This window comes from Leptinotarsa decemlineata, unplaced genomic scaffold, assembly GCF_025532065.1.
Source record: "Leptinotarsa decemlineata unplaced genomic scaffold, Ldec_3_MD MMD2_tig00002659, whole genome shotgun sequence".
NCBI classification, from domain to species: Eukaryota; Metazoa; Arthropoda; class Insecta; order Coleoptera; family Chrysomelidae; genus Leptinotarsa; species Leptinotarsa decemlineata.
Window position 1 is genome coordinate 37801 of NW_027412577.1, and position 22239 is coordinate 60039.

General features: G+C 33.4%; 1 protein-coding gene across 2 annotated transcripts in view; it reads right to left on the bottom strand.

Moving 5' to 3' along the window:
* LOC111508577 (lipase member J) overlaps positions 1 to 15626 on the bottom strand; it is a 33100-nt gene extending 17474 nt beyond the window's left edge. The window contains exons 1-4 of one of the 2 annotated variants that reach the window (XM_074177223.1): positions 15424 to 15626; positions 5144 to 5324; positions 4070 to 4184; positions 1184 to 1427 (exon numbers count right to left, since the gene is read on the bottom strand). In XM_074177223.1, coding sequence (XP_074033324.1) covers positions 1184 to 1427; positions 4070 to 4184; positions 5144 to 5324; positions 15424 to 15558 — 675 coding nt within the window. In that variant the 5' untranslated portion in view covers positions 15559 to 15626. The remainder of the gene's footprint in view (positions 1 to 1183; positions 1428 to 4069; positions 4185 to 5143; positions 5325 to 15423) is intronic. The other variant, XM_074177222.1, reaches the window with a different exon arrangement.
* Positions 15627 to 22239: the final 6613 nt, after the last annotated feature.

Here is a 22239-nt window from a genome sequence, read left to right on the forward strand (position 1 = left end):
ACATTCGATTCCACATATCAGAAATACGTTACGGACTGTGGCTGCTCATCGTTTTGAGATTCAGCTTCGTACATCCCTAGGACTTCTGGCAGAATCTTCCAGGATTTGCTCACTCCAAGGCGTTTATTCGCCCTTCGAAGATTGATAGCAAACAGTTGTCGGACTACAGTAGGGATCAACGACGATGTCTAACAGGCCTTTTCACAGGTCAGTGTCATCTGAATCATCTTATGCGGAGACTCGGACTGTCGAAAGACAGTGTGTGTCGCCTCTTTCTGGAAAATGATGGAACAGCAGAGCATATACTTTGTGCCTGCCCCGCTGGGGACCGAATCAGGTTATTAGAGTTCGGCTGATCCGTACTCTCACCATCTGACCTGAAAGATCACTCACCATACAAAATAATCGACGTCGTTAAGAAGCTGGGTTTATTTGGCCGAGTGTGAGTAGGTGTGAGCCACAATAAACCCTTGTGGGTTGCGGTGGAGGGTCAAATAGACCCACTCACTTTCGACCTACCTACCTAGTACATCTCAAACTTCACTGTTTGAAAAGTCTTTCGTTGGAAGAACTGCGTTTATGAGGAATAAAATCAATGAAGAAAAGAGAATTGGAATTTTCTATGTGTTTTACCACTTTCATTTGTAACCAACGTTACTGCAGTTTTATCCTTAAAGGACATTTTCAGACTTATACAACAAATTTTAATGTATAAGTTTGCCAAGGTCCTTATTAAACGAAACTGCAGTAATGTTAGTTACAAATAAAAGAGGTAAAAAATATTGAAAGTTTCAATTTTCTTTTCTTCATTATGATTTCCTAACACGTAGTAACGGCTACATCCATCAATTCCTAGGAATGAAGTTCCCGAGAAAATTTTTCCAAATGAATTCAATCTGCGGCGATTCAAATTCAACGTGGATCGCTATTTTCGCATGGGCACCGATCTCAGTGAACATTAAAGCTCTTTTTGTGGTGCTTGAGCTTTGTCTTCGAAAAAAAAGGTCGAATAGTGGGGTATTCGATTTGTCTCAGTGTGTTCATCACTAGCTTGAATGAATTTATGTTCTATTAAACAAAAAAAAATTCACCATTGTGTATCTGTTGAAAACAATACCGTCAGATGAAAAATGTATTTTGAAATATATTGAACCGCGAACGATTCGTGAAAATAAATACTCACTTTCAAGAGATCTGTGAACTTCGCTAGAATTTTCACATAAAACCTAATATGATTCAAATATGCAACTGGGCCTATTGAAATGATTGCCTTCAAATTCTTCTGTGCTACATCCGGTAGTTTGGTACCATACACATAACTGGCTGTAGATCCCTGAGAGAACCCTAAATAAATAGACTTCTTTTTCGTTTTTGCCACTACCAAATCTAGAGTCGAAGCGATATCATAAACACCCATCTCATGGAAGCTGAAATGTTTTAAAATAACATTATCTAAAGATAGGTACTCAAAAAAAATATGTTTTCTATTTTGAAAAATATTTTCGAATATTGGGAGTTTACTATACAATGAAAACATAAATGGTCCCCTCCCTACCAACTTTTGAACGAAACAAGGTATCGAGGTCGGACAAGATTTCTGTAGAAAGCCTTCATTTTAAGTACTTTTTGATAAGGAAGACAATAATGTTGCATCACTTGTTGCCAAGATGACACTATCAACTTTTTTTTCAATATGAAGATGGTTCCCACTCAATGCTCTACATCATTTTATCATTTCTGGAAATAGATTAAGCATTCTCTGAGTGATTAGAAGTTCCATATTCTCTTCGAGGATCTGCAGGAAAATAATTATTATTATAATTTTAAGAAGAGAAAACTCATTTCAGTTCATTTCAATAGATGTTTTAATTATGGACCATTTACTCCCTCACATAACGAATTTATTGTGAAATGTTCTCGAAGTAATTTCAAGAGCACGTTTCATTCTGACCGTGAGCTGTACTTTAGATTTCAGGAGTCCCCACAACAAAATCTGTGCTAATCAGTCTCATGCTGAAACGAAACATCGGCATCGGTAGAAAACACATTATGATTTGTAAATTTTCAAGTTTTTTGATGCTTAACCGCAGTTTATTTCAGATAGAAACAGAAATGCTTGCAACCCCAATAACATTTCACAATATATATTTCATTTATAGTTGTCAAGTGGTAAATAATTTGGAAAGAAAGGATTCGATTTTTCACTTCTTCATCTTTATACAAAAAAATGTCTCAAAGAAAAAAAAGCAATTAATTTCAAGTAACTTTCAGACACAAACTGGAAACAACTACTTTCATATATATATTGAAAAAACACGTTTGTCTATTCGGTTTGTAATCCAAATATTCGTTATGGAATTGAATCAGATATCATTCACTGAACTGCTACATAATATAGTATATGAAAAAGGAAAAATTTCATTTACTACATGTTACATGGAACACTGTCATCCTTAATGGCGGACATCGATGTTTCGGAATAGGACACTTGCCTTTTTGCCTCTTCAGCACTAATCTGGATAACATTGATAGATGAAATACTCAATCCTTTCTAGAATCACGATCTTATGTCACGAATGTATCAAATCTACTCATATAATCGATGATAATACGTAATGACATTCATTCGCTAATTCGATTCATTCTCAGTCATAGGTATCTTGTTTGAATTGAAAGGAATATATTTTAAGGAGAGACCATTTTGTGGAAAAGAATGGTTTAGGATTTCTACTCCTATTCCCCAAAGGAAGGAAGAAACCAATCAAATTTAAAAATAATTCTAAGGAAAGTACACACATTGTAAAGAAAAACCTCTTTTTGAACAATTACTTTCATATGAACGATTTAATTACACGAAAGAAAAAATATTTTTGAGTTATAAAAAAAAGCTTTTACACTATTCAGTTCCGTACTCCAAGCATTCATTATAGAATTGGATCAGATATCATTCACAGGAATGCTACACAATATAGTATAAGGAAGAGGAAAAATTTCACTCACACTGTCATCCTCAGTAGCTAACACTAATAATTTTGCCTCTTCTAATGCTATTCTGAATTATCACTGGAATGAGCTGAGGTGTTTTTTTTTAATTATGATACTTGTTATTCATTTGCAGACTTTCAACTTACCTGATAATTACCCGAGAATGGTTTATCCGTTTTCCAAAAACGAAAAAGTTTTCAAAAGCTAATTGTAACACCTTTGGAAGTATTATTATTAGACCCCCCGTTTTATTTGGCAGAAAGTTGATAGTGCTATCTATAATAACTCAGTACTAGCTCCTTCGAAACCGGTCTATCACTGGTTGTCCCGAGCAAATGAAATCAATTTCAGCTTTTCACATATAGGAAGCTACTTGCGACGAATCTTCCAAATGGAAAACGTTGCACAGGTGCCTGATGGTTCAACTTCAACTTTCTGCACGGTATGTGCTAGGTCAGTTGTTGTTTTCCGTCGGGTATCTGCCACTGGTACCTACAATAGGTTCACGTGAGAGAAAAGAGGAAGTGTAATCTTCTGCATTTTTTTTTCAACTCCCACCTCGCAGTATGTGTTTGTGAAGTTGTTTCCGGACTTTGTCTACAGATGAAGCAGTGGTACATCCTACTGAAGAAACTGCAGATACAGACCTTATGACTAGTTGAAAATAATTCTGTTTGTTCGAGATTATCAGACGGTTCACCCCCTCTGAAATAACCCTTCCAGTAATGTCGAGGAGCTAGTACTCCGAAACAGGTCTATCGGTGGTTGTCCAGACCAATTGAGAGGAATTCAAAAATTGTAATAGAGAACTACTTACAGGTGTAGAAAGAGCAGAAAATTAATGCGTTATTGCAAAGTATTTTCCCCGGAAAATGTTTTGTCTATCGAAAAAGGGACTGAGAAGTTATTCAGCTAACGTTCTTAGTTCGTGTAAGGGGGAAAAACTCAAGGAAGAAATCGTTAAAAAACTCCGACTTCCTGTAAAGAAAATTATTTTCGTTCAATATTTGAAATTTTGTATAATACTTTCATTCAAATATTCAAAAAATCAAGTCGAATAGTGTTGCCTGAGTGAATGAAATACCTGAAACTCCAATATTTCCTTTCATTGTTTCTAAAAAATTTGTGGTCTGTGCTGTAAATTGTTCCTCTGAAATTTATCATCCATACATCGTAACCTCTTTCACCTAAATGGAACGCTGCAAAATAAAATTATATTGGTTATTTTGTTCAATATTGCATCAATTTTTACACACTTCTACGTTGCACACAAAAATGAACAGTCTTCTGAACAGGTCATTTAATTTTTTACCAAATGTTGAAAATTCACATGAAGCCTAAAAAGATGTTATGGAATTTCTGATGGAAAATGAAACAGGCAGTGGGAATGGAAAGCCTCACCTTGAAAATGTGAAATTTTTATTGAGTTTCAAAATGAAAATCAGTTTCAGGAAGCTATGGAAAAATAACAAATTCGTTCATACAAATCTATTCATTTATAAAATTTAGAAAACAAAGATAAGTCTATACATTCTTCCTTTTCGAGGACATTTGACTTTTGAAAATTTTTCTACCCATTCAATATATTTCAGTGAGCTGAAAACCAATGGAATGAATGAAGAAATGGGAGCTCAAAATTAATTAACGGAAAAATGTGACCAGAACGAAAATTACCGAAAATCAACTCACTACTGTGACTGGAATATTTCAAACTCCGTTCACTACCTCAACATTTTACGCTCATATACCAGTGGTAACGCACTCTTATCGAGTGCAGTATTCTAATCGGACGTTTGATTACTTCTGGTCGCACCTGAGAATTCTGCGTACTGAAGTGGGAGTTAAGACATCAGAAGTTCTCGCTTGGTGGTATCGAAGGGTCTTTAGTGAAGTCTAACATAATTGAGACAACTTAATGTTATTTTTCAGTAACTCTGATGATATCATCTCCAGGATGAATTAAGGCAATAATAAAATTGCCTGAAGAAGTCTTCCATAATTGAGACAAGTGAACCTTCTTTCTCAGTAACTCTGAAGATGGCATACTGAATGAAGTAAGGCAATATTAAAATTAGGCCCCTTTCAAAATTCTGAAAGAATTGTTATGTTTGCTGGAGTTCCATATGTTTACGTATCATATGAAAATTTTGATGCTCACCCAATGACTTATTTTTTCTATAAACCCAAGACAAAGCATTGACCAGAATACCATGTCCCATAACGATAGGGGTTCTACGAGTGATGTTCTTATAAGCTCGAATTACAGAGATCTGGTATCCGTCTTTGGTGTAGATATTATACTCCTCAGCTGTGTATCCCCAGTTGGAAATGATTTCAGTCTGTGAGATGAAAAAAAAGTTAATTTGAGTTGATAATGTGTACCAAATTGAATTTCTGGAAAAAATTAAACTGATATGAATCTAAAACTATTATTCTTTGATAGCGTGTCGCTGATACATAGGCTGTAAGTGATAGGAATACCAAAACATCACAATATTATTCTATACTAACATAGTCAAAATTTCAACTCTTAAGCTGAATATTACTGGAGTCTTATCCCAACACCAAACCTTCATTTCAACACCTCGACACGTGTTTCGTTCATCGAGTGATCATCTTCGAAAGGACAATTGAACTGAATATACATACAATGTTATCCTCATCAATACCATAGATACATCTGCTAGATAAGTGCGTCTTGATTTCCTTGAATTAATTTTGCAATGTGACCTCATGTAATAGTCAGGTGAATCTGATAATATAATTGAAATACTATTTCAACAAGCTGTAAGTATACTAACCATTAGGTATTGGTCCATTAACGTAATTCATGCAATTATTATATTTACTCATTTTCACAGTCTCGTTGGCATTTAGATGCCTGTTGTTAACTTATTCAACTAATCTTAATGAACTGAAGTCTATGGAATGGTTTTATTGCAAAATATGATGGGCGACTGCTGATTTTTCTGGTCTTTCATATTTTAGGCGTGCTAACTGTTCCTTATATCTAATTCCAAAAGATCTTTTAGTCTGTCCATAATATTTCACATTGCAGTTCATTTATTCAATTTCGTGAATCCCAGACATTTCCGATTTCCCAACTTTGTTCTTTGTATTTCCTGAAGGGCTCTGTAGTGTATATACCACCTTCATACCTAGTTACTTGAAAATCTCTCTAGAGTTCTTCGTGTATTGGTGGTATGGAACTGAGATATATTTATCTTGGTTTTCGTGTTTTCTAAAATTAACGCAGTTTCTGAAAGTAGACTAAATGTCTGCATCCATAGACCTCACTTCATCAAGATTAGTTAGACAAACTAACAATAGGCAGATAGATGCCTACGAGAGTGTAGAAATAAGTAAACATAATAATATATGAATTATAATAGTAGGCCAATACCTAATAGTATACAATTCAGCTTGTTGAGATAATATTCACCTGACTATCACACAAGGCTACATTGTGAAATTGATTTGAGACAATCAAGACGCAGGTACCTATCAGAGATAGCTATGGTATGAATATGGATAACATTGTATGAACATTCAGTTCCATCTTCCTCTTCAATATGATCACTTGGTGATCGAAACACGTGTTGAGGTGTTACAGTAATGATTTAGTGCTGGTATAAAACTCCATTAATATTCATTACTACACCAAAGGTCCTAAACAGTGCATCATAAGAAGTCTCGAGATGTCGTCCATGAAACTGGTTTCGGATTTCATACAAGCACGTCGAAACTAATATAATTATGTAAATATTTGCATTTTTGCATTATTTGCATTATAATTACAATTCTGACGTCACAAATGAGTTTTTTTTGCATGTATTGTGTCTGCTCAAACTACCAATTCGGTTACATATTGTTTATCGTTTTTTGTTTGACAATATCACTTCCAGATTTTCAATATTGTCTAATTTGGTGAATGGAGTTCAATCGATCATAAGAAGACCTAGCCTATAGTAACCCTTGACGGTATGAATTTTCTGGTGATGATTTCCATAAAAAAGTGACTGAATAGAAATGGCCAAGATGTCTGTCTAACAAGAACATATTTCTCAGTTTTCCTTATGATTCATTGGTTCATATGAGACGAGCTTTTGGTGAATAAGTGGAAAAAATATCTGAAGGGTGCTGTTCATTAGTGCCATGATACTTCAAAGTTGTTAGTCTACGTCAATAAGAGGTTACCAAACGAATGAATGTTTCTTTATTGTGTGAGTCGTTTCGTCAAATAATGTGGTTATTATTGTCCGCTATCAGTAATTGTGTGTATGAGTGACTTATGTATCTCAGCATGAAAAAAACATTTGAGACTCCTTTTTCATGTGAAAAAAATGTATTAAGATCTGTGTTTCTATCATCCAGCTGTTGTTCTCCTATGAATAACAACCTACAAAATTTGGAACGTGTGCGAGCTAAGGAAAAAAAAGTTTTCGCTTTCAATGTGCATAGATTATATAAAATCACTATTTTATGAAGCCTGGAAAAACAGTTCATCCATCAAATTGACAAAATACCCAGTCTGTTCCGTTGGAATTACAATCAATATTCAATTCTTACACTTGCACTATTCATTCACAATTAGTTGTTTATATTTCTGGATATCAATACTGAACATCATTGAATACCGTGTTGCTTACTGATAAAAGTTGAACTTTTGATTGATTGGCCATTTCCCCGTTTTCATTTGTCTAGTAATAACGGTATAATTGATAGATAAGATAGTGTGGAAATTACCATTCTATTTTTTTCTCCAGTGACACAGAAAAAGACCTTCAACAAAGTAATTTTCCATTCCGTTCCATATAGATGAAATGAACAATAGTCATGATATTCGAGTAATTTTATCCAATGAATTTGGAACACAAAATCGTTGCTGGAGTACTTCAAAACTTCAAATTAATTATTTTTCTGAGAGGCATGAATGCATCAAATCATTAAGGGTCAATCTTGGGAACCCTACTATTTCTAATATATGTTAATGATCTTCCACACCATATGAACCTCCTCAACACGATTCAGTATGCCGATGATACTACTATTCATGAGAGTCACCTTGAACATGTATATCCAAAGCAACTAACTGACACAGCATTGAAAGAAATCGAAACATTTTTTGCAGCCAATAAGTTATGCTTGAATGTCAAGAAAACCGAAACAATTACCTTCACACTAAAAGAACTGAAGGACAGTCAAAAATCCATTGAGTTTTTGGAGGTAACGCTGAATCAAAAACTTAATTGGAAAGAACACATCAAATATTTGAATTGAAGGGGTTATATTTTCAGGAGTGACTAATTTTCGGCAAAAAAAGTTTTTGGCTTTCTACTACTCCATCTTGATACAAAAAAAGGGATGAGGGAATCTTCCAAATAAAGGAAGGAAGTAATCAATTTGAAAATAAGTAACTCTATACATGAATGTGTAGATCATGCAAAAAAATTATGTTCAACAAATATAGGGCATTGCAACAAAAACTTGACCCATCCTTGGGTCAGAAACGGACGTGTAATCAAAAATTTCAAAGAACACGTCAATTTTATTTTTAGGGGAATAATTCTGATATGGAAATCATACCCTGAACTTCATCCCCCTGCGGTCAGCAACCACCCCCCCAATTTTTTTCAATGGCATGGAGGGTCAAGTAATACATCATTTGAAAGGTCTTTTGTCCCACTATCACTTCTGTAATTTTTTACGAAATTGGTTCATTCGTAACTGAAAAATTGAATTTTAAACAGAAAAGCCGCTGTCGCTCATTTTATTGGGGAATCAACCAAAGTAATATCAATGGCAACACAATCAACGGATGAAGTGTTCAAAAAGACCTGCAGCTAGTTCCATATAATAATACAGTCTACAATCGAAAACGTTCCTTACATTATTGGGGGTGTCAGAAATCAGCATTCCCGAACAATTCTCTGTCGCAGGTCTTCTGTTCAACGTATTGATGGCTCACGTTGTGGTCTGGATGAGTCGTATTATGAATTCTTGCAGCAGCTTTAGCACATTCATTATTTCAACAATTCCTATTTTTTTTCAGTAGAATAAACCTTGTTGCAACACAGTGAAAACGGATGGCTGGATAATAATTCGTGAAGAAGTAACAGTAGCTGACTATTAGTGCAGAAAAAACTAAGAGTGTCGTCCATTCCAAAACGTTTACTACTAATTGAATGAATTCTATAAATCTAGAAGACCTGCGACAGACAATTGTTTGGAAATGCCTATTTCTGACTCCGGACATTGTGTTGTCATTGATATCATTTCTGTTGATTTCCTCAATGAAGTGAGCGACAGCGAATATTTTGGTTTTTGTTAAATAAAACATTCAACATTTAATTTATCCATAACGAATGAACCAATTTCGAAAAAAAATACAGAAGTATTGGAGGGACAAAAGGCCTTTCAAATGATGTATCACTCAACCCCCATGCCATTGAAAAAAATAGAAGGAGTAGTTGCTGACCGCAGGTGGGTGGAGTGAAGTAGAAAATAAATAGTAGAAAAAAAATAGTAGAAAGAAATAGAACGGATAGGTTGATAAGTGATTTTTTTCTTAGAGAGATAAATTTTGGAGATACTCCTACATCTTTACAAAAAGAGTACAGGAAAATTACAAAGTGAGGAATAAAGTAAATGACTTTGAATTAAACCCTCCACAAATAGATCAATAGCTTCCAACAAGATTTGCCACGACATTGTCCAAAATCTAAATCATCAACTGCCAATTTTTTCAAATCTGTTTACAAATGTACTCTCCTTCCTTCCAGCAACTTCTATATCAAATAAATGAAACTTTCTTCCATTTCACACACATCGCCACTTATTTGCACTCACCTAATTATCTGACTCATTTTTTTGAATAGGACACATCTAGGCTGCAATTGAACATCATCGTGTAGTATTGGCTTTAAAAAAACACAATTTGTAGATAAATACAATAAAGCATCCATAAATAACTATATCCATAAGTCTATACTCGTTATGTCAGTGTGAACATCGTATGCGTGAGCTCTTGCTATTTTGAATGATTCAAGTGGTGATTTCATCAAGTGAAGGATCTATTAACAGTGAGTTTTCAGGAAATATTCAAGGTTTTGAATATATCCTGAATTATATAAATTTACCACTTTATTACGCTGTTGTTAGTTTGTTTGAATAAGTTGTAGACATTGCAAGTGAACCAACTAGAAGTTACTCTGCTAGCATGTCTGATGAATATATAGAATCTATAGTCAATAAGCTGTTTCCTAAATAACTGCTAAAATAGTGGAGAAAATAGATAATATTGGTATAAAAATCGATACCATTGAAAATTCACTGAATGGTGCAATTACGCGATTATCATCCCTGGAAAATGTGGTGCACGATAACAAAAAAGAAGACAAAATAATCAACACCAAATTAAAAAGTATTGACCAGAAGTTGAAATCAATATATACCTATAACGGGAATTGAAGAGGAAAAAATGAAAATCTGTTGGCTGAGGTTCTTACAGTATTCAATGATGTAAGTATCAAATGTTCGCATTGGAAGTCAACAATTTGTACCGGATTGGTAAAAGTTATCAAGGAGTAAATGATAAGGAGACTACACCTAGAACTGTTGTGGAATTTGTGACATCATTGAAAAAAATGTATTCATTTCTGCGAGGAAACTGATAAAAAATTCAGGTATTTAGATAAATGACAACTTATCTAGTGAATCTTACAATCTTTTTAGCAGCCAAGCTGAAATATGGTAAGCAAGCTCTATGGCCAAGTAATGGAAGAATACTTGCTAGACGTGACAACGATGTAATGATGATCAGAGAATTAACTGATATGGACTAGAAATATTTGCTTACAAAAAACCTGTTTGAATAGTCATACATTTTTCCTATCTGTGAATTCTTTTAACTAAGGTCAGTTCATACTAGACAAATAATTTGGCCTTGTTATTATTCATTTTATGTGTATATTTAGACTTTGCCTTTCTTCACATCAAATTGTTAAACTGTTTTGGATGAAAATTAAATATCCACTACTTATTGAATACATTCAATCGATAAGAGCTTATGCAACGACGATCTGATGGTATGCCCACTTAAGGATGACCTAACACTAAGTGTAATGAGTTTTTATAGAAGTTGTATGAATGATGATTAAGATATTGTTATTGCAGTCGAGACATGGCTGCAAGAAGGATTTCAAGATGCAGAATTGGTGGATGTTAGAATCTACGATTTAGTAAGGTCAGATCGAAATTTAGAATTGAATGAGAAATCTATAGGGGGTGGTGTTTTTATCGCAGTAACGAAAGACTATAAATTTCAAGTATAACAAAGTATAGTAAATCGTTCGAAGCACTCATATTAAAAAATGAGGTAATGCCTGTAAATATACCATCTGTTGTATTTACATACCTCCTGGTAGTTCAAGTAATGATATAAATTACTATTCGAACTTCTGGAGGTCCATATAGTACTGGTAGTATAGTACCATATAGATGACACGTATATATTTGGTGATTTCAATATACCCAGCCTTACAGGTATTAACTCGAATATTAATATTCCTAATGAAATAAGCGAAGCTTTCCAAAATTTTATAGATTTTAATGGGTTGAACTGTATAATAACCTTACAAATTGTCATGGAAAAACTTCAGATATGGTAATTACCTCAGAGAATAAATATACAAAGTGTGGTGTCAAGAGGTGTCTTTTGTTGAGGAAGATATGCATTATTCTGCTCTATACAATATTATCACAGTAACATCCACCAAAAAAGTGAATATACCAAATTTAGAGTCATTGTTCAACTTTAAAAAGGTAGACTTTCTTAGGTTAGGCGAATTAATTAGGAAAGCAGATTGGAGAAGAGTTATAGGAATGTGTTAGGAATCACACGTTAAAAGGTAAGACCTCGTTAGTCCTTAGCTCGCACAAGTTTCTCAACTTCTGAGAGTTGACGTTCGTATGGGGGCGACAGCTGATTAACGGAAAAACAGATTTTAAAACAGATTTTAAAACAGAAAACAGATATGAACGTGGCTTTCCATGGATTTTATAATATTTGGTATAACGTAGTGAATATTTATGTGCCTTAATTTGTTGTCTGTATGAACTCAAAGAGTTTTCCGGTGTGATTTAATAAGGAAATTAAAGACTTATTGAGGGAAAAAGCGCGATAGAGGAAACTAAGAAAAATATCTGACTTTTATGATATACATTATGAAGAAATAAGAGAAAAATCAAAAATTCTAAATAAAATGAAAGAAAAACAAATATATAAAAAATTGGAATATTCCCTTGGCGTTCTGATGTAAAGGATTTGGGAATTACTTATGACCATCCACTGTCCTTTTCTACACATGTTGAAAATATAGCTGAGTCTGCAAACCGACTGCTAGGTTATTTAATCACACTATCATTTGATTTTACTAATGTACATTTCTTTAAAATTTTATATTATAGTTTAGTAAGGCCGAAACTAGAATTTGATGTAATAATTTGGCATGGAGGATACCATATTATTTCAAAGAATATAAGTTATAAAAATTGAAAGTAATATTTGAACATTAGGTGATTTCAGCATTTTGGGGAGAAAAAGAAGTGGAAAAGTGATAATATATATGCTACATATGGAAATAATGAATGGACAGAAAATAACAGTAAGAAGAAAAGTATCTTCTCTATAATTCAGTGTTCATATAGAAGTATTTGTTTCGAAAGAATTTTTTTTCTTTCGTGTAATTCAATGTTTATATGAAAGTATCTGTTTCAGGAGGACTTTCTTCCAGTTTGTGTCTGAAAGTTACTTCTTTGCATGATCTACACATCCATGTATGGAGTTACTTATTTTCAAATTGATTACTTCCTTCCTTTCTTTGGAAGATTCTCTCATTCATTTTTTTGTATCAGATGGAGTAGTAGAAAGCCAAAAACTTTCTTTCCCAAAAATTAATCACTCCTTTCTATTCAATCAACTGAATTATTTTTTGGAATTATTACTGCAAATTTTCTCTTTACTTCGATACAAATTTTACAACTGTCCGCCCTCTCGTTTGTTCAATAACGAACGAAAAATAGTAGTATTATTGTGAAGAAAGCGTGGGCGCTTTGTGTCATATTTTTATATCTAGCGCTCGTCGCTTTTTTCACAATAATACTAGTATTTTTCGTTCGTTATTGTTTTAAGCTTATTTAAAAAAAAATTTTCAACTTTTCAGTTCGATGTTCTTCAAAAGCGTGTTTTTTAGTTTTTTTAAAGTATATTTATTGGCTTTATACTTCTTCACCTCTATACAACAAAATGTGGGAAACTTCAGAATGAAGGAAAAAACAATCAATATGAAGGTTTCTACTTTTTTGTGTAGAGGTGAAAAAGTAAAAAGCCTAAAACTTTTTTCTCATGAATGAGACTGTTAATAAGTCGATGAAAAATTTATTTTTTTCACAAAAAATGACTTTCGTTGGTTATTCAAACTGTTAATATATATTCATAAGTTGGTTATATACTGAACTATAGTAGTGAAAACAACATATTCAGTAATTCAACTTCGCAAATGAAATAATTTTTGCAATCAATCTGATCTTTGTACCACATTCCTCTATGATTCATTTCTAGATGTTCAAACTTTTTTCTGACTGTATCAGCATGAATTATTGTATAATTTTTCACTCACAATAGTGATTAAAATTTATTATGAAAGTTTTTCGCTTCCCTTATTCGTTTGATTTACAATTTTTTGAATTTAAAATAAGCCAATTAGAATTGGTCAATACTATTTGTTTTTTAAAGTCAGGGTAGTTGCTGAAAAGTGGCGAAGTGATTATTTCGTCGCTTTTTGTCTCATGATGAAGCATTGTAAGATATTTTCACTTCCATAGTTATACTTGAAAGTAGCAAGATTTTGATGAGTGTCTCAAAGAGTGTATGTATATTTCATGCTTAATTATTACTAATCTCAGTAAATTATGTAATTGTGATGCACTGTTTGGAACCTTTGGTGTAGTAGAAAACACTCCAGTAATATTCACTAAGTAAATAATTATAATAAGATATAAAACGACGAAAAACAGTTATAGAATTTGTGCGTTCAATATGAAACAAAACGCACCCACAAGATTTATCTTTTTTTCAACCATACAATATTTACAAAACCGAGAAACGTGTTTGATACAATAGCTCTCCCAAGGAGAATCCTGCTCAAGGAAGCAGATAATGAAGAAATTCAATCAGGAGTCTGAAAAGACGAAAATATTCATTGTTGGTATGTGTGAAAATGCGTTCTGAACTATTGAAAAAATTACCTAGTTGTGATGGAAAATTATTTTAAAAAACTCCATAAACTGCTCACAGGTGCTTTTTGAAAAAAACTAGATTTAAGACTGATCATATATTGATAAACGTACGAAACGTTAAATGAAGTTGAAAATTCACAACGTGTTGAATGTTCGTGAAGTTTTAAAGAGAATTGAAAATAACGTAAAAAAATTGAAATATAAAAACCAGTTTCAATGTCCTTGATGAATGTTGCTATATGTATATAAATTGAAATTCTAATCATCAAATTTGTTTGTGGAAAAGCTACCACACATTATTTTTATGCGAATTGGATTACTGAATTGCTCCCTGTTCTTGTTTACTTACTTATTTTCGATTATTATACAAATGACTGACTTCAGCTTTTTCATTACCGGTTAAAGTGAAATCAAAATAAATTTTATGTTATCGATTCAAGTATCGACCATCTCCATTCAGTATGAAAAACTGACATAGAAATATTCAATATAAATATGTAATTTATGAGCCAATCAATGAATTGAGATGTGGGAAATATAGGGAAAATAGAAATAGAAATATATGAAATTTTCTGCTAGAGAATACAATTTCAACATTCTCTTCTAATTGATCGAATATACAAAAACTGATGATTGGACTCGACCTGAAATACCAGTATCACATTCAAAAAATTTTGAAGGTCTTTCATTTCAACGTGCAATTTTTCAAATTGATATGTTTCATATCAATCAAATCATAAAAAGATATACTTTAGTTTCATTACTGTATTCGAGTATTCCTGATTTGTATTCCTGGATAACTGAACAGGATATTCATATAGAATCATCTGAAATATTCAACTACATCCAACTGTCATTTAGTTCTCATTCACATAAAACTGTATTTTATTTTATTACTCTCACACTATTTCTAACAGATCATGTCGACAGAAATGAATATTTATATTATTAATACTAGCAAAATGAACCAATTGTTACAATTTTGACGAAAGTGAAAACTATATTACATGAACAACCTTCAAATTGAAATTTTCTCTGAAGTGTGCTATAAAATGGAAAGGATTTTTCAAAAACACAACCCTCACTTACTTTGAGAATGAGAATGTACAAGTGATCGAAATGATAAGTAAATATACTCACAATATTTCTTTCTGCATCTTTATTTTCAAAACAGTGTTTGTTATCGGGATGGTAGTATGAATCATAGTTATCGCAGACTAGGACTGTTTCACCGAGTGAAATAAGGGAAACAAATGATACCAGTGGAACTATCATACTAACAACTTTGAAATATAATGTGAAAACATCAACTTCAAGTCATGCACTTACACTATTCAAATTGTACTTTCCAGGGTTACGACATTTAACCGCATAATTATGATAAAGAAAACAACTTCTTTGTATCGATTTTCATTATTAACGTCAATAAATCACATACGATGGATTCATTTTCACCGTATCACAAAGTAGTATTTCATCGATACTAATGCTAACGCATACAAATTAGAAATTTCAAATTGACATTATATTACATCGTTTGTTTGAAGGTGAATGACAATGTTACATGATGAATTCCATTAGTTATATCCGCTAAATTCAACTCTTGGAATAGCAGGTTCTGATGTTGTACTTGGATCCAATTCTTCTTATTCTTCCCGCTAATTCTCTGATGTATATAGTAAAGTGCAAGTACTGGTTGTGATGACATTTCTTCCTTGCGAGGCTCCTGCTGTCTTTTACCCAAGATCTGTTCCACTGTCGCTTAGGAGTAGCCCTTTCGTAGTCAGGCCACCAAACGCGAACTGCGATTCCAAGAATTACATTAACCGTATACCTACGTGTCGCGATTTTTGTAAAACTCTTCATAGTGAAACCCATACGATAAACTATATTCATCGGTTTCAATATGGATTTCCATCGAATATCGGCTAGTTCTATTCAAAATGCCTATATCGGTGAAACTTAGAGGCCATTGAATGTTCACATTGCTGAGCACAAGAATCACACAGCAAATGAGAAATAGGAGAGCATGTTTCGACCCATCAACATAACATCGAGTGGTCCCAAGCTGCGATCAACAATGTATTCAGCCAAGCTAGCATGAAGATACGCAACATATGAAAACCCATAATCAGGCAAAAAAAAGGCCAACTCCCGCCAAACGGTCATTTCCCACTAAACTGTTGAAGCGGAAGAAGGAAAGCGGAGATAAGTAAAAGTACTCGAATGACCCATAAATAGTCATCTCTCCGAGGAATTAGTCCAGTCATCATCCGAAGACGATTATGGATACTAATAATGGAAACGTCGTGAAGTAACTTGAAATCTCTTAACTTTTTACTTTTTATTTTTCAATTCAATTGTTCTATTTTAACTTGTATTTTATTTAACTAATGTTTCATTTCAGGTTTCTTTGCTTGATATAGTTGTTAATTTATCTATTGAATTTTACTTCTTTTTTTTATTAGTTATTTCAACTAATATTATTTGAACTAATATGGTCAGGTAATTCGATATTTTATCGAGAAACCTTGGTGCTAGGTGTTGCTTCAGTTATTATTCAGATTGTACCCTGATAAGTTTAATTAAAATTTGAGGAACACAGCGGGAGACTGGACGATTTTTAATGATAATAATAATAAATTGCTTGATTCCTCACACATTCATTTAGGGAATCCTAAAAAAGTTAAGGAATTCGTAATAATTCGTGAACTACATGGCTTCATCGCAAAAAATTTAATATCCTTTCGTTAATTGCACTTTTTCAGTCCTATCTATCAGTCAAATCTACCGAATATATAGTGCTTCTCCCGGTGTTCCACAAGGGTCTAATTTGGGACCGCTGCTCTTCAATATCTTCATTGATGATATTGCAGATGTTATAGATGTTTATGAATAACTAAAAAGTCAGTGGCCTCAAAGTCGATCTCTGAGGAACTCCCGGGTCCATCTCATAATATTCAGATTTATGGTCTCCAAGTACAACTGATATTTTTGTGAAGCGCATGTATGACATCAGCCATGACAAGAAATTTCCACGATTATCTTCAGGTCAATAATGTCGAATGCTTTCCATAATGCGAAGAAAATAAATACCACATATTTCTTTTCATCTAGCGAGTCGTAGATATATTTGAGAGAATTGTATGAAGCACTTTCGGTCTACTTACCATGACAGAAACCATGCTGATATTTTGACACACCTTCGAAATTTTTTTCCGATTATGCTGGAAATTGTTGTGGGTCGAAAATTACAAATAGCAGAAAAGTCACTTTCCTTGAACATAGGGCAGTTTTGAGAACATCGGGTAAAACCCATGATTGTATGGAGTAATCCATAATGTGTACTAATGGTTTGGCGATATATTGAGCAATTATTTTTTTTCTTCAAGGACAAAACACAATCCCTACAGGAAAATTCTTAAGGTGCTCTTAGTACGGTGCCTGTGCGAAATTAGTGATTCATATTGGATTTGAACCGCTGGAGATTATTTCCATTTGGAAACACGTTCTCAGAAAGTGTATTCAACATGAACGTCGTTCTTCAAATGAAAGAGTTCTTGAACAGTGAAGTTTGAGGAGTAGTGAGTTGCTCCTCAAAGCGATGAGCAGCCAGTCTGTCGCGTATTTCTGCTGTGTATCGCTCTTGGTGGAATCAAATGTGCCAAGACACTTCAACACTTCCCGTGGAAGTATCCACAAAAGCAAAACAAATGTACAAGCTTTCTTCGATGTTTCAGACTATCCGGCCGGTCGGTAGCCAGGAGATTCGACGTGCATGGTTTGTTCACTCACTGAAATTGACTGCCTTGTTGATCGGTGGTTCAAGCCCCAGTCTGAACGATCCATTTTCACTTGCTATCGTCCAACCCGTGTTAGAAATCACACTTCAAAAGGTAAGACCTCGTTAATCCTTAGCTCACACAAGTTTTGACTTGTGAGGGTTGTCGTTCGTAGATGTGCGACAGCTGATTAACTGAAAAACAGATTTTAAACAGATTTTAGATCAAGGTTGCAAGTGATGTTCGCGTCTTTAATCAGATGGATGACTCTGTTCTAGATAAAATTCATCCTCTTCGGGGAATGTTTGGGGGCAGATCTTCACACATAAGAACAATACTCCAAAAAAGGTCTGATCTGCTCTTTAAAAACCATCAATAATTGCTGGGTGTGTTCCAAGCTTTTGAGAAGCAGCCTTTGTTATTCCAGCGACATGACTGTGCCATGACATATGAATATGGAAAAATAGAATTCCTAAACTTTTGATTTTGACATAATCATTAGTTGATGATATTATAAAGAGAATACCATCAACCTTTGTGATACCGGGCCCAGAAACTAACTACCTGTAGTTCAATTGGGGTACATTCGTATCATTTAAAAAAAATTAATAAATGCATCTTGTATTGCATTTTTTTAACTAATAAAATCGATATATTTGAAGTTATCGCAAAATATCATTAGGGAAAAGGATTCCAATATATAATGCCACATTCGTCATCATTCGAGACGGTTCCGGGATGATTCAAAATGTTCCAAACTATTCGTGAAAATTTCATAACATTCCAGAATGTTCTGGGTACGTTCTTAAATGTTGTGTGATAATCTCAAATACTCTCTTCTCCATCATGCATATCTTCAAAAGTTAGCGATCACGTGAATTAGGAATGAACAACTATCACACCATATAACATCTTTGGCCTTTCCACAATGATCTAATCAATTTGCCCCTAATACACCCAAAAAATGATGACATTTTTTTCAATTCAAAAACCAGGTAAAATGGAATACTTCATTCCTCAAGTGAATTCAAATATAGCACAGATAAAGCAATTTTTTTCTGGTTTTCAGAACTGAATATTCAAACCACTACGCTCGTGGTATTTTGATCGAAATTGCAATCATTATTTGTCTTTCTGACTTCTGAATAATTATGCGTATTCATAGTATTCAGATAAAACAAATTATGAAAATATAATGAACCCTATTCAAACTATCGGTAGACGAAAAGGAAAGAGCGCTAATTAGGAATTTGAACAAGGCAAACAAATCTCTAAAATTGAACTACGGTCTGCTTATATTCCTAAGATTATGGATTCTGTAATAGCACCATTGCCAACTAATTAGGTAAACCAAATGTTGACAAATTCAGAAGTAGGCTATGTTGAAGAAGTTGTTTCGCCAGATTTGCTGTCAATATTCCGGACGCAGATTACTAACACCTGGGCTGAAAAGTCCCAGGCCTAAAAAAGAAATAGCTATTTTTTTCTTAAACATTGGCTCTATTCATGAACGTTATCTTCATCAAGAGCCACACAATCATTCCAACGCCACCCTAACATTTTAATACCACTTTTGTAGAACTATTTATTTTTTGTCTCAAAACAACAGTTTCAGCAATAACCTTTTCATTCGAGCAAAATTTCTCACCGCTGAGAAGTTTTTTGTGGTCTGTGAACAGTCAGTAGTCGCTGCGAGCCAAATTTGGCGAGTATGGTATAGCAAAGCACATTTCATGCAATTTTGCCATCTTTTTTCATTGATTTATCATACTGCGCATTGGCTTGATGAAGCAGCATATTTTTTCTTCAAATGGGGTTGTTTATCCGCAATTTCGGCCTTGAAACGCTCCAATTACGCTATAGAATGTTGACTGTTTATGGCATTATCCTTCTCAAGATAGTTCACCAGTTTCTTTCCACTCAGATGACGATCGTTTTGATTCATGTTTCATCCATCGTTAAAGATTGATGCAAAATTTCGGTTCGTTGTGTTCAAATTTGACCAGAATGATGAAGACGTTCTTGTTTTTGGTCAAAAGTGATCTCATCTGGCACTTTGAACAGAGCTTTCTCATAGTCATATGCTCATATAATATAAAGTCAACACGTTTTTTCGATAGCATTACAATACCAGATAACTAACGCAACTTCACTTTCCGATTATTCAGAACGATTTTGGGGATTTTATGTACAATATCAAATCAATGTCTATAAATATTGAAAAATTGTTAGTACATGCATACTATTTCAACACAGTCTGCTAAGTGTAAACACTTGTGTTTGACTGGGTTACTTGAAAAATAAAGATTATGATAACTGATATTGTTCATGAAAAAATAAATTGAAATGAAGAAGTGTATCAACAATATTATTTCATTATGAACGAGGGTGGAATAAATAATCTGTTGAACTGAATTATTTTGATGTGAGCACATTTTCAATTTTTTTACTATCAACTAATATCCAATTGTGTAATTTTTTCAAATGCTGTTGTTCTCAACTTTTTTGTTTCTCGCGGAATTATACTGTAAATTTCACAGCTAATACCTACTTATGCAGTGTTGTTGCATTGAATGTAGACTACACTTAGCAATTTGAAAGCATTTATCAGTCATTGATCTTGTGAATTATTGATGTTCTATTTTGTCATTATTTGCAAAATGTTTTTTTATATAGATGGTACTGATTTTGTAAAGTGTTTGTCTGAGATACAAAATTAAATATTTTCTGAATGAAACTTTTGATCTGAAAGATTTTTCAAAAATAATTTTTATTGCATACTTATGAATGAACAGATTTTATTGAATTTTCATATGCACTACCCCAGGCTATGATTCCGTCGGTCATAATATTGGAAAATATAGGTATTTCCTAGAAGTCTCAACCTATAAAGACATTTTCTTAATTTTTTGTTGATTCAAGTGACTGTTTTTTCCACTTCAGGGAACAATCTATGTAACGTTCAGGGCGTTCTGCATTAACAGTGTCTCTACGACTACGTTTAAAGTCAGCAGAGCAAACTAACGTTCAATTGTTGTTTCTGATGGAACGAAGTCCTTGTAACACTTTTCAAGCCATTGCTTAGCTTGAATGGTATTTTTTCCATTTTCCAAGAAGTAGTGTGAAATAAAAACACGAAATTGTTTTTGATCTAATTGAATTGAATTGTTTTGAAAATAAACAAAAGTATTATCACTCTTAGCAAAATAGCTCACAAACTTATGAGTAGAATATCATGAAATTTCAAAAGCTTTCTTTTGAAGGTTAGTACTTACTGAAAAAGAGGTGGATGCAATAAGACTACCGCCATCTACGTGTTGGAGTCGAGATTTTTCAGTCGATGTAGTATATAATAAAATAAATAACAAAATAAAAGTTGTATGCTGCTGTTTTCCATAGTATTAAGATACACGAATAGAGTAAGAGATCAGATCGAACTTCACATGAAATATCAGTTAAACTTGAGGTTGTTGAAAATATTCAGCTGTTGATTTTTCTTAATTTCATTGCCTTACCTAACAAAACCAAAATTAGGTCCTCCTTATGCGAATAGCAAATTTCCAAATATATTCATTCAAAATGGGGTCTGGTATTTGAATAATCATTTATTCGTCAAGAAATCATTATATTTTGCCAAACTAATTGTAGTATAAGATCATGAAAGACATTATTGGGTCAGTTTTTTACATAACTAATTGTAGAAGTACTATTCAGTTTCAGAATTATTTCTTGAGAAGCAACTACGACAATTCTTTGAGAAAAAAGACCAATATGCAAAATAAACACCTCTGACATTTTGTATCTTTGGATTTTCAGAAATATGTTTATTCTATTTCATTTCATGAAACACCAAACCGCCACCAAACGACATCTCGACGTGCAAAATAAAACTACGATTGATTTTCATCGATCTGGTAAGAATTATATCTTTTCTCCAATAGAGAGCAGCAGGACGAACACTACGAACAGTTATCATTGTGTATAGATCACTATACAATGCAAAAATGAAATCATAAATAACGAAGTTTCCTAACACGTTGACTGAGAGCGATTATTTCTTTCAATCAATCTTGGTCAGATGGTTCGATGGTCGGCTCTGTGGTCTCTAGTCAAGCCACGATAGATTTTAAAAATGAAATCCTACTGTTGAAAAATATGAGTGTAGTCATTTACG